Raw genomic sequence first — 14,124 nt, 5'->3', positions numbered from 1 at the left:
GAAGTGATGTCTGTCTTTGAGGCTGAGGTGTATTTCTTGTATGCAGCAGAAGGATGGATTCTGTTTTCATATCCAATCTGTTAACCTGTGTCTTTTTATAGGTGAATTGAGTCCATTTATATTAAGGGATTTTAATGAGCAGTGTTCCAGTTATTTAAGTTTTCATTGTTGGTGATGTTATTGTGTGTGTTTTTCCCTTCTTTGGGATTTGCTGCAGTGAGATCATCTATTATCTATGTTTTTGTGGATGTAATTTAAATTCCTTGGATTGGAGTTTTCCTTCTCGTACTTTGGCCAGGGCTGGGTTAACTGATGTGTACAGCCTCCAGTACAACACAACTAAAATATCCCTCTTAAAATTATGGTGCCCTAGCTTACTATAGAGAGATCTTTACACAGAGGGTCTCTCTATCATCTCCATGGATGAGCATCCCATTAACTGTTTTTATTACAGGCATGTGACCAATAACAGTATACATAAATAGTGAGAATATTTGCATTCTAGCATCATAGTCTCTGACAGCCCTGATTAACATAATACTTATCTTTGGATTATTTTAGAGGCAGCCCTCTCTTTGCTAAATTCTATTTGTGTTACTGTCTCCTAATCATTAGTAAATCTTTTGTATCATCAATTATACTCTCCTACATTGTAGCTTAGTAGTGGAGTGTTACCAAGTGTATGAGATGCCATTTACAACCTCCACAAAATTAACTCCAAATGAATCTTACAACTGAATGTCAAATTTGAAGTGCTGAACTTCTAGAAGACACCTGAAACTAAGCCCCTTTGAGTTTGGCAACCTGCATAGGCTTTGGAAAGTTTCTCTAAGGTCCTGATGTTTTGAGAAATAAATAAAGCTCCATCTCTAAAACAAGGAAATTTCTTAGCAGAGCTGGTAAAGGTCTGGGGCCAGGGTCTTTGGGAAAGAATGGCTTCAGATCCAAGAACCCACCTCTTTCTACACATGGGGCTGTGGTTATCAGTCCCAAGGCTGCTGTGAACTTTGTTTATAATGTCCTTGCATTACCCTGTGGTCTTCTAACCCTAACCCTAAACCCTAACCTGAAAGTACTGTACAGCAGTTCTAAAATATAGACAACACATATTCAAAGGCTACATCTCCACTACTACTAGGCATAGATAAAACACTGCATAGGACAGTGATGTTAAAAGAAAAAAGTATTTAAGAATTACTCCCTGAAATAATGAGGTAAGGTCTTAGAATATTGTGAAACATTTTGTAAATCAACCACTTGAAGAATAGTCATGGGACTCGTTAAGCTAACAAGATGACCATTATCACCTGGAGCTCATCTTAAAGTTCTGTCTTCTGGGTGCCCTATCAAATATAAATCATAGTCTTATTATGCTACAGGCATATATCTGATGAAATGAGAATCTCTTGGGAAAAGAAGAGGGTAATAAGTGAATGTCACTGTGGAACTGAGAAAATTTATTTTAATACAATGTAGGAGAAATTCACCAAGGAAAAAGGAAAGGGGCAGTTAAACACTACCATATTCTTTGTAAAGTTAGAAGCAAAAACATATTTTATTGCATAAAAAGGAAGAACCATTAGTGTTTCCACTAGGTAATTCTGTATTATCTTTTTTAATTTCTTTTTTTATTAATTTATAAATAATAACAATCAAGATTTTCACTTCCTCCCCTCCTCCCACTTCTCTCCGACTCCCCCACTCACCCTTTCCTCTCCCCCTCCAGTCCCAAGAGAGGGCAGGGTACCCAGCCCTGTGGGAAGTCCAAAGCCCTCCCCTCTCCATCCAGGTTTAGGAAGGTATGCATCCAAATAGAATAGGATCCCAAAAAGCCAGTACATGCAGTAAAAACAAATCCCAGTGCCATTATCATTGGCTTCTCAGTCTGCCCTAATTGTCAGCCACATTCAGAGGGTACAGTTTGATCCCATGCTTGTTCAGTCCCAGTCCAGCTGGATTTGGTGAGCTCTTATTAGATCAGGCACACTGCCTCAGTGGGTGGACCAACCCCTCGTGGTCTTACTTCCTTGGTCATGTTCTCCCTCTTTCCGCTCTTCAGCTGGACCTTGGGAGTTGAGTCCAGTGCTCCAATGTGGGTCTCTATCTCTATCTCCATCAGTCGCCGGATGAGGGTTCTATGGTGATATTCAAGATAGTCATCAGTCTGACTACAGGAAAAGGCCAGTTCAATCACCCTCTCCTCCACTGCCCAGGGTCCTAACTGGGGTCATCCCTGTGGACTCCTGGGAAACCCTCCAGAGCCAAGCCTCTTGCCAACCCCAAAATGGCTCCCTCAATTAAGATATCTTCTTCCGTGCTCCCATATCGTACTTCCTCCATCTCAACCATCCCACTTCCCCAAAATCTCCCCAACCCTCCCCTTCTCCCTTCTCTTTCCCCCTCTCCCCTTCTCCCTACCCCCAATCCCCATGCTCCCAACTTTTGCCTGGAGATCTTGTCTGCTTCCAATTTCAAGGAGGATGCATAAATATTTTTCTTTCAGTTCACCTTATTACTTAGCTTCTCTAGGATTGTGAACTGTGAACTATAGGCTCAATGTCCTTTGTTTATGGCTAGAATCCACTAATGAGTGAGTAAATATGACATTCATATTTTGGGGTCTAGGTTATCTCACTCAGGATAGGGTTTTCTATTTCCATCCATTTGCATGAAAAATTCAAGATGTCGGCTGGGCGATAGTGGTGCACGCCTTTAATCCCAGCACTCGGGAGGCAGAGGCAGGTGGATCTCTGTGAGTTCGAGACCAGCCTGGTCTACAGAGCTAGTTCCACGACAGGCTCCAAAGCCACAGAGAAACCCTGTCTTGAAAAAGCAAAAAAAAAAAATTCAAGATGTCATTGTTTGTTACCTCTGAGTAGTACTCTAAAGTGTAGATGTGCCACACGTTCTTTATCCATTCTTCCACTGAGGGGCATCTAGGTTGTTTCCAGGTCCTGGCTATTACAAATAATGCTGCTATGAACATAGTTGAACAAATGCTTTTGTAGTATGTTTGGGCATCTCTTCAGTATATTCCCAAGAGTGGTATTGCTGGATCCTGAGGTAGGTTGACTCCCAATTTTCTAAGAAACCACCGCACTGATTTCCAAAGTGGTTGCACAAATTTGCATTCCCACCAGCAATGAATAAGTGTTCTCCTTACTCCACATCCTCTCTAGGACCTCTATCATTGGTGTTTTTGATTTTAGCCATTCTGACAGGTGTAAGATGGTATCTCAAAGTTGTTTTGATTTGCATTTCCCTGATAGCTAAGGAAATTGAACATGCCCTTAAATATCTTTTGGCCATTTGAAATTCTTGTGTTGAGAATTCTCTATTCTGTACAGTACACCATTTTTTAAATTGGGTTATTTAGAATTTTAATGTCTAGTTTCTTGAATTCTTTACTCCTATAGCTGATAAATACCTTCAGTGATGTGGCAGAATACAAGATCAACTCAAAATAATCAGTAGCCCTCCTATACACAAAAGATAAAGAAGTGGAGAGGGAAATCAGAGAAACATCACTTTTCATGATAGCCACACATAGCATAAAGTATCTTGGGGTAACCCTAACCAAGGAAGTGAAAGATCTGTTTGACAAGAACTTTAAGTCTTTGAAGAAAGATATTGAAGAGGATACCAGAAAATGGAAGGATCTTCCTTGCTCTTGGATTGGTAGGATCAACATAGTAAAAATGGCAATTCTACCAAAAGCAATCTATAGATTCAATGCAATCCCCATCAAAATCCCAACAAAATTCTTCACAGATCTTGAGAGAACAATAATCAATTTTATTTGGAAAAACAAAAAACCCAGGATAATCAAAACAATCCTATACAATAAAGAAACTTCCAGAGATATTTCCATCCCTGACATCAAACTCTATTACAGAGCTACAGTAATAAAAACAGCTTGGTATTGACATAAAAACAGAGACATTGACCAAGGGAATCAAATTGAAGGCCTTTAATATTAATCCACAAACCTTTGAACACCTGATTTTTGACAAAGAAGATAAAATTATGCAATGTAAGAAAGAAAGCATCTCTAACAAATGGTGTGGGCATAACTGGATGTCAACCTGTAGAAGAATGAAAATAGATCCATATCTATCACCATGCAAAAAGCTCAAATCCAAATGGATTAAAGACCTCAATATAAATCTGACCACACTGAACCTGATAGAAGAGAAAGTGGGAAATAGCCTTCAATACATGGGCACAGGAGACCACTTCCTATGTATAACCCCAGTAACACAGAAAATAAGAGCAACAATGAATAAATGGGACCTCCTGAAACTGAGAAACTTCTATAAAGCAAAGGACACAGTCGTTAAGACAAAAAAGCAAGCTACTGAATGAGAGAAGATCTTCACCAACCCCACATAAGACAAAGGTCTGATCTCCAAAATTCTGTTTTATCTTAATGTCTGAAATTTTTCAAGTAACACTAAAAGTATTAAGAATTTAGTTTTTCATAATGAGTAGTTTTTTTGAAAATGCTCTAAAAAGTAGGATTGTTACTTCATTATAGAATTCTACCAAATAATTCAAGAATAAACATCTTTCTCAGTCTCTATTAAAAGGCTTAAGAGATTAGTCATTACATCACAATCATAACCAAAGACAAAAGAAGCACAGAGAAGTACCACCAAGCAATATTAATGAAAACATTCTAAATGAAATATAAGAAAATTGATTTTGATAGCTCAATTTAGAATTACACTCTAGCACAGGTTAAATTTATACAAGTAATACAAACATGGCACAATCTATGAAAATCAATCAATATGTTATACCAAATTGACAAAACGAAAAAACACTTTATCATTACAATCAATTCTGGGAAGGATTTGACAAAATTTGATAACTTTGAATAAAACAACAGTTTAGAAGGGAATTATGGAAGCAGCATAGAAAGAAAGTGTCTCAATATAAAAGAACTAAATAGAAAAACTGACAACTGACACCATGTTAAATGGAAAAGTGTTAAAATTCTATCTAGGGTTATAAATAAATCAAGAGTACCTTTTTTACCAATGATAATCAACAACATGCTTAAATTTCTGTCAAGTTCATTTAAACAATAAAGAGATAAAAAGTACATACTCATTAACATATCAATTACCTTGCATAGCTAGGTAGGTATTTTAAATGAATACATTTAAAATGCACATTAACCCATTTCAAAATACATGATACATTATTTTGTGTTAGTTGCGCCATAGGTCTACAGAGCTAACTAGCTTGGATGAAGAAATATTATGTTGAACTAAATCATGTGATATAAAACTCACTACCATCTATAAAAGACTTCAAACAGTCATATTTTCCTTTTTCTGGGGGATTTTGCCTGAAGATTCCTCAGGGGGAGTTTGCTTAGGGAGATACTCTGAAGGCTCCTCGGAAGAGGCTTTTCAGCTTTCTCCTTGCCAGTCCTTTCCTGCAGACTTTTAAAAAGAAAGTCTTTCATTCACTTTAAAGCCTCTCATGTTCAGATCTCCATAGATTGTCTTGTTTCTGTCTAATGCTCTTCCTCTCACAGCAAGGCTATACCATGGTCTTGAGACCCTTTTATTCTAATAAATCTCAAAGCTAAGGGGAATTATGAATTGGATTTAGCTTTCTTTCTAGACTGACTACCAGTGCTGTCTCTCATTTTATTCAAAATTTGTATAGAGTGGAAAAGTAAGCTATTAATAATTCTCTAGCCGGCACTGTTTTATTCTTTTTCTCTTCACTGTGCATTGGCCTTTAAAAGCTCTGTTTATACATTTACTTTCAATAATTGTCCTGCTTTCTTCTCTTTCACTCTCCAGACTTTTGTTTCATAGAACCACTTAGAAGTGTTTTCAATCCCACCCTACCCCACCAATGGGATTCTATCTTTGGTCTGGGCATACACTCTTAAGATAACCGACTATCTCAATACGTTGCTTTCAGGGCAACTGAGCCCTTCTTCCAGCCCCTTTCTAGAAAAAAAGACTGTTCAGAGTTGAAATTTGTTTGGCATGACCTGTTCCAGACAGGCCCAAATAAGGCTCCATGATTCTGTGTCCACATTTAGATATTCTAGAGGGGATCACCAGGTGGACTTTAAGTCCTGGTACTGGATAACCTTTTTCTAAGACTCATGACTAGTAGCATGCATCTTTTCAATACTGAAAAGAAACTGCCCTCACAAATTTACGAGATACTCTGAATTCCCTTTTCTCATAGCTGATTGGTCAATCAGTCCCTTCCCTGTTTCCAATCTCTTTCTCCATATCCCTGGCTAAAGGTCTCCAGGCACCCCTCTCTCTACCAAGAGCAACACGTAGCCTGAAGACACAAACTGCTGACCTATCTTCAAACTTTATTTTTTTTTCTTCCACCTAACGCATCACAAATTTCAAAAGCAACTTCATCTCTCTGATCCCTCCTGCCAACAGCATGTCTTGGCACCCATGTCTTGGCACTTCAAAGCAAAGCCTCTGTTCACATCGTCCATGAAAACTGCATCTAAAAGCTCAGCTCTGAGGAAAAAACTTCTAATTCAGATTCCTCAAAACATTAAAGAGATTATTCAAAAAATTTCCCTCAACACCAAAATGTTCTTCAATCAATGTGTAGCTATAATGAAAATGTGGAAAGCATACACTATGGAATACTATTCAACTCTAAAGGAAAATGAAATGATGAAATTTGAAGATAAGTAGATAAGAATAGTGTGGTACAAGTGATCAGATCAAGAAAATAAGAAAGGCAGATTTCTAATTGGGGAGAAGGAAAGAGATAAATACAAAAGAAGGAAGAAGGATAAAATAACAGTGAGTATGTTTGAAAAAGCCATAAGGCATCATGTTATTAACTACTGACATGTTAGGTCTGCTTATGAATATACATGAATAGTATAATTGATTTTTTTAAAAATCTGGGCTGACAACCTTCTCTCCAAGAGCCAAACACCATCTAACAAAATCCCCAACACTAGGAAAGAGAAGCGCTCTCTTAAGTTATTGTTTAAAGTCGTCCCTTGATTGAGTCCCCAGAGGTGGAGGGCAAATCCATACTGCTGAAGACACCATGTGCTTCAGATACAAGGCTAAAAAAAACCTTACTGAAACTGAACTATATGTCTCCTTCCTGAGGACTATTTTTCATGGCACCAGAAGATGCTATGCAAGCTTCCAAAGGACAGAAGAAAAAAGAAACCGCAACAGTTCTACTCAGCTATGACTTCTACAAACCCCAACAATAACCAGCAAAGAATGACAATCCTAAAGATGCAGTAGTGCCATGCATAACTTGGTGATAACCAATAGATCTCTAACTGGACTTAATACCTGCTCAACAATAGGAAATCTATGCCTGGCACTGAAACTCGGGGCTAATGGAGTCATGGATCTTGGATGAGAACTTACAACCACCACTTTACTAAACCAATGTAATACCTAACCACACTCCAAATGTTTGTCCTTATATCCACAGATAAGTGAAATAGTCATGCATCAAGGAAACTTCTCTTTACAACAGATAGAGACCATTGTAGAAAGCTCCAGCCACAAAAATACTGAGTTATGGAGCCAAGTCACAATGAATATAGGTAAAAAAAAACAATTCCTGAACATTGCATAAGAGAGAGTAAAAAGACTGCAAGAGCCAGGGGATGAGGGAGTTTGCTGTGAAGCTGTTTTTCTTAGTAACATCAGGAGCTACACCCATAACGTCTCATCAACATATAAAGTCAATAGTAATAGACATGCCAAAGTGGACAGAGGAAAGCCCATAGTGCCTCATACTATACAAAGAACTACAGAAAACAAAGATGTAGTAAGCCGGACAGGATCGTCATTACAAGATGGCGCCAACATCCTGTCTTGTTGGAAATAAACAACCCCATGTTTGGCAATGCCTCTGGGAGCTGCGTGCCCCCCCCCTTCCCGCATGCGCGGTGGATAAGGGTCCTTGGGCCTATCCCAATGCAGTCTGGTGTCAGCTGATGATGGGAGCCAATCACAGGGCGACCCGTGTGCCAATTCCCTATATAAGCAGCTGCCTTAGTGCTCTCGGCCCCTTTGCTTTCTGCTCTCCCTCGACAATGGGCACTCCAATTAAAGCGTGATCTGAGAAGAATCCTTGTGTGGTGGTTGTTCTTTCTGGCTGGTCGAGAAGTCTGCCACACAAAGAAATGCTGAAAGTGAGAGAAATAGTCTTTCTGAAAGAAGAACACACCAATCTATTACCTGTTACCACATGTTCATCCCTGAAATACATATACAAGTAACTAACAAATAACTAAGCCAGGTATATAAAAGAATATTTTATGTGCATGTGTGTAGCCACATTAAGGGGGAAAAGGCCATGAGTTTGAACGAGTAAGGCAGGATATATAGAAAAGTTTGGAGGGAGGAAGGGGAAGGGAGAAATGGTATAATTATATTATAATCCCAAGGGGAAAAAAAGGAAAAGTAAAAAAAAATAAAACCCAATCCTTTCCTCTTTTAGTGCCAACTATGATCAACAAAACCCCACTTAGGAATTTCAAGGTTCCTTCATTATCCTTAGTCTCTAAAACCACCCACCACACAACCCAGTTCTTCTCATGCGAATTCTTCAATCTTCCCTTGATGCTGCAGTCTGAATAAAACAGTTTATTATTACCCAGATCACTCATATCTCTGCTGACTCTAGTACTATCTCATGATGTCTAGTACTCATATTCTCAGAGAAATAATATATACAGTAAAATTGCAACATATTGTGCACTTGTTCAATCTAATTTTTTTTTAATGTCTATGTTATCAAAACTTACTCTAGTAGAGTTGAAGAAAAAGAATTGATTATGGGTTTTAAAAAAGTCTGAGCAATGGCATTTTCTGACTTGCTCCACTCCTGGCGTGCTAACAGGTCCCCTGACTGGTAATGCAGGGATGTATTATATAAGAAATAAATCATTATGGTCCATTTTCACTATGGGGCATTTAGAGATCATTAATGAATCCTGGATAGGCAGGAGGTACTAAGTCCCTGTCTTACCTAGCTTAGCACCTGGATCTTCCTTGCCCGATCACTTTTTAAGTTTCTATTAGGGTTGAAAAGTCATAATTAGTTACATAACTGAGTCCAGTATCAGGAAAGCAAGGTGATTTAAAGCCCAAGACTATGTGTAATTTGGGATGGAGACTATGTTAGAGAAGCATGAAAGAATGTATTTTCCAGAACTCACCAGACAAGGAATTTGGTTAGCAGGTAAATGGATTTGAAAATTAAATTTTATTAATATAAATATAAAAATATTACTGTCTTGTTCGAATCAGCATGCCAGTCAATTTTTTCCTGCAGAATTATAGAATAAACTATTTGACTTGCAACTCTTAAGCATTCAGTGGTCTTAATGTGAAATAAGAATTATTCTTTCCCCAAAATTTGGAGACTCATTCGGGATTTCTGTGTTTGGGAAGAAAACCCAATGGTTTTTGGAAAGTGGGAGATGTGTTCTGCCTCACCTGGACCTTTGCTTTTAAATGTTATATTTCTCCTATGTTCTTTAGATTTGGTCTAAAGATTGCTCAGGAATTTTTCTCAGGGGATGCACTGGCTAAAGAAGCTCTTCTGCACCCCTCCCCACCATTACTTTCATGTGACTATCTCTCTTTATTTTCTTGTTCCCATTATTGTGAAGCACTTTCTAGACTTTAAAGGGAAGCCTCTCCTGTTTAAGACCCTGTCATGTTTAGATCTCTGTATATGGTATTATCTTTCTATTGCTCTCCCTTCCACCTTGAGCCCTTTCATTCTAATAAACAGCACAGCTAAAGGGAATTATGAATTATGTCTCAGCTTCCTTCTAGGTGGCTGTGACAAACAAGCAGCCTTCCTCCAACACTGAAACACTTGAAGTCATGTGAAAAGTAGAGCTTTGAGTAAGGTTCATAAGATAAAAATTTGAATTAAATATAAACCATAAGATTAAGTAAAAATTATCTTGGATACAGCTACGGACTTGAAACTATAAAGTCTATTGAAAAGATAGTAGAAAGTTTTTGTGATTTTGGATTGAGCAAAGATCTTTTTTTAATTTCATTTTTTTTCAATACCCAGTCGTTTTTTTTTTTTTATGGAGAAAAGGAAGAAAAAAAAACAAGTTTCCGCCTCCTCCCAGCCTCCCATTTCCCTCCCCCTCCTCCCACCCTTCTCCCCCTCCCCGCACTCCTCTCCCCCTCCCTCTCCAGCCCAAAGAGCAGTCAGGGTGCTCTGCCCTGTGGTAAGTCTTAGGTCCTCCCCCTCCGTCCATATCTTGGAAGGTGAACATCCAAACTGGCTAGGCTCCCACAAAGCCAGCACATTAAGTAGGATCAAAACCCCTTGCCATTGTCCTTGGCTTCTCATCAGCCCTCATTGTTCGCCATGTTCAGAGAGTCCAGTTTTATCCCATGCTTTTTCAGTCTCAGTCCAGCTGGCCTTAAAGTATATGACTGTATAACTAGCCTGCCCTCAAATTCATAACCATCCTACCTCAGCTTTCTGAGTGCTTAGAGTGTAGGAATATACCACAATGTCAGCAGCAAAGGTCACTCATATAAGACAGTGGAAGAACAACCAATACATGAACAAATTAATTCATGAACACTGAGTTTAATTAACTTCTATTCTTAAAGAGGAGTTGTTAAAATAATGAAATAGAAAGCTACACCTGAGTAAATATTTTTAATACTCACATTTCATAAAAGATATCTATTTGAAACACACAAGTACTTCAAATCTCAATAATAAAAAATAACACCCTAGTGTGGGTAAGTGTGCATAAGATTTAAATAGGCACAACACAAAACAAAAACATACTGAAAGGAAGTAAGCACATGAAAATATTTTGGGCACTACTGGGAATTTAGCAGACACTACTCAAATCAAAATGAGACACCAAATAAATTTAACAAAATAATTACATCAAAAATGGAGAGAAAAACATATGTTAATGAAAATGTGACTCTGAAACAGAAACTGAATATGTGGACTATTAAAAATGGAAAATTGCAACAATTTTCAAAACATAGAATATGCATTAACAGTCCAGGAATTTATTTCAAATAAATTAAAGCATAGGCTTATATCACACACACACACACACACACACACACACACACACACACACACACACAGTATTTGTAATGGCCCCCAACTAAAAACAGCTCAAATATTTATGAATACATGAATGGTGAGTAAATGTAGTCCCCTCATACAGTATATTCACACCATAAAATCTTTTCCAAGAATTATAATTATAATTAACTATTGATAATAATTAAAGTTAGATATATATTAAAGTAGTTATTAAGAGAGGCATAATTCTCCTATGCTTCTATGTGATTCCTGAGGGAAAACAAGCTTGTGTAGTTATCCAGAGTGATGCATTTTTTCACAGGAAAAGGGAGAGAGTATTAGAAAGGCTTCCTAAGGAAATTTTTGGTAAAGTGCACAGGTTTCTTTTCTTGACTATGTGGTGATTATACAAGTATATACATGTGATAAAACACAACATATTTTAATAATTAAATTGAATAAATTGATAGATGTTGGTTATACTCCATAAAAACTGTTTAAAATAATTTATCAAGGGGATTTGTCTAATTTATTAGTAATTTTGATATGAAAAATACCACATTGCTAAATATTTTAAGGCAAATATTGAAGCATTTTGGTTTTCTTCACCTTTGGGAATGATATGTTTTACTAATTCATGAGTTGTTTTCAAATATTTTCTGATTGTTTGACAGTTTTTATGATGAAGTTTGATGATCCGGCTCCTGTATATGAGGCAAAATAAACAAATACCAATTCAATTATCCATTCTTCCACTTTAAAGTTTATTTATCATCAGCCTTGATTTCATTTATTGTTAAATGGAATTAACAAAGTAACTCTTGGTACAGCATAAACCACGGGAGTAGCACTGAACTGGAGTAAAGTCGAGGTTAGTTTGCGAAACCTACATCCACAGAATCAGGTGGAGAATTTCTGTTGGCTTCTCATCAGAGCTTGCTTGACATCTTTATTCCTCAGGCTGTATATGAGGGGGTTCAACATAGGAATGACAATAGTATAGAAGATAGACACCACTTTGCTCTGCTCCATGGAGGAAACAGCACTGGGCTGTGCATACATGAAGAAAACAGTACCAAAGAACAAGCACACACCGGTCAGGTGGGAGGCACACGTGGAGAAGGCTTTCTGGCGTCCCTGCACGGTGCGGATCTTCAGTATTGCTGAGATGATGTAGATGTAAGAAACAAAAACAGTCAAGAAGGTGCTGACAATAATGAAACCACATAAACCAAGAAGAACCAGCTGGTTTATAAAGGTGTCTGAACATGAGAGGGTTAAGAGTGGTACGACATCACAGAAAAAGTCATTGATTTCATTGGATCCACAAAAGGACAAAGTGAAGGTCATTGTAGTTTGAGTGATAGCATTCACTGCACCCCATGAGTAGGACCCCAACACTAATAATCCACAGACCCAGTGAGACATACTCACAGAGTATAGAAGAGGATTACAGATGGCAATGAAGCGGTCATAAGCCATGGCAGCCAGGAGAAAAGCTTCTGTAGTACCAAAAAGAGATAAAAAAAAGAATTGTGTAGCACACCCACCAAAAGATATTGTGTGGTCCTGTTTAAAGCAGTTTATAACAGCTCTAGGAGCAATTGTGGAAGAATAGCAGATGTCCAAAAAGGAAAGACTTTGGAGGAAGGCATACATTGGGGTGTGGAGGTGTGCATCCATCTTAATAATTATAATCATGCCAAAATTTCCCACCACTGCTATAACATACAAAACTAAAAAAATCAAAAATAGCACTGTTTGTGTCCCAGGACCCCCTTTGAATCCAAGTAGAACAAACTCTGAGACATGTGTAAAATTCGTCATTCTATAATCACAGTCACAGAAGGATGGAAGAGAAGGAGAAGACACAGGGAAGTGAAGATTTGCAAACTCAATATAGTGTACCACCTACAAGATTAAATTAAATTATAGGCATCTGTATGTCATTAAAATTATTCTGTTTACAATCTTGATCTACAGTGTTTAATATGCCTTGAAAAAAGGGAAAGATACAGCTGCAGGAGAAAGGAATTGGAAATAAATAAGTATTGGTATACAAATAATCAGCCTCTATGAATACATCAATATTATGCTCCCCTCATCTCACCAGAACCACACAGGAACTGAAACTGTGATGCATTTTAAATCATTTATTTACTTTATTCTCAATCTAGAAAAATATGGAGAAGTCTCAAAAATCAAACTGCAAAGATAAGGCTACAGATATGGTTTAGCGGTAAAATTTTACCTAGTAGCCCCACGCTTCTAAGTTTAATGCCCAGCAATACAAAAGAAAGCACAAAGACAGACATGAAGATACATTAGACATAACTATTGATTCAGTTCTGAATTACAAGAACTGCTATGTATATAAGCTGAGCGATGTTGCAAGTAATAAGTACTATTCAAAATCATTTCATTCAGAGTACTGTGTCTTGAAATCTAATTTCTTACGTCTGCTATAACATATTATCTTAAATTTAAAAGTTTCAGACACAAAACCCCTTTTTTTCTGAGGAGATGACTACAGAATGAGCCCCAGTGGCCCGTAGTGTGTATGCTGCCCTTTTCCTTTTTAAGGCTTAGTATACTATCTTTCTAACATCTCTAGTTTAGGCTTTATATTTTGTATTTGTCTATTCTATTAGTTCTTATGAGGGCTATTGCAGTGACACTAGATCCTTTTAGATATGACAGAATAATCACATCTTATTTTCATGATTGTGTCTGAAAATTTCCTTTTATAAGGTAACATGACATATTCATAAAATCCATAAAATAGGATATGTATATCATGAGAGGCACTATTCATTCCATGAAAATATTTACTGGATATATTCTCAATAAACTGATGATTTTTGTTAAAATATAAGAAAAAAATAACTCAAATAATACAGAAACATTTTATAAAAATTAGGTATTTTCATTTTAGTTGATATGCTGTCTTTCTTAAGTATATTACTATTAAAATATTTTTCTTTTACCTCTTTTTCATCTCTAATACACACCTTTTCATGAACTACTACAGAAATATCA

General features: G+C 37.3%; 1 protein-coding gene across 1 annotated transcript; it reads right to left on the bottom strand.

The window, feature by feature from the left end:
- Positions 1-11,985: 11,985 nt before the first annotated feature.
- Positions 11,986-12,912, bottom strand: LOC101981180 (olfactory receptor 12-like). Its single transcript, XM_005371655.1, has one exon. It carries the CDS (start codon positions 12,910-12,912, stop codon positions 11,986-11,988), a length of 927 nt encoding a protein of 308 aa, XP_005371712.1.
- Positions 12,913-14,124: the final 1,212 nt, after the last annotated feature.

This window comes from Microtus ochrogaster, unplaced genomic scaffold, assembly GCF_000317375.1.
Source record: "Microtus ochrogaster isolate Prairie Vole_2 unplaced genomic scaffold, MicOch1.0 UNK118, whole genome shotgun sequence".
NCBI lineage: Eukaryota > Metazoa > Chordata > Mammalia > Rodentia > Cricetidae > Microtus > Microtus ochrogaster.
Note: the sequence above shows the minus strand (reverse complement) of the source record. Positions and strands in the feature narration are given on the sequence as shown.

Excerpts from the sequence above, each read along its gene's own strand:
- LOC101981180 (XM_005371655.1), bottom strand. The coding sequence starts at position 12,912 with ATGACGAATTTTACACATGTCTCAGAGTTTGTTCTACTTGGATTCAAA.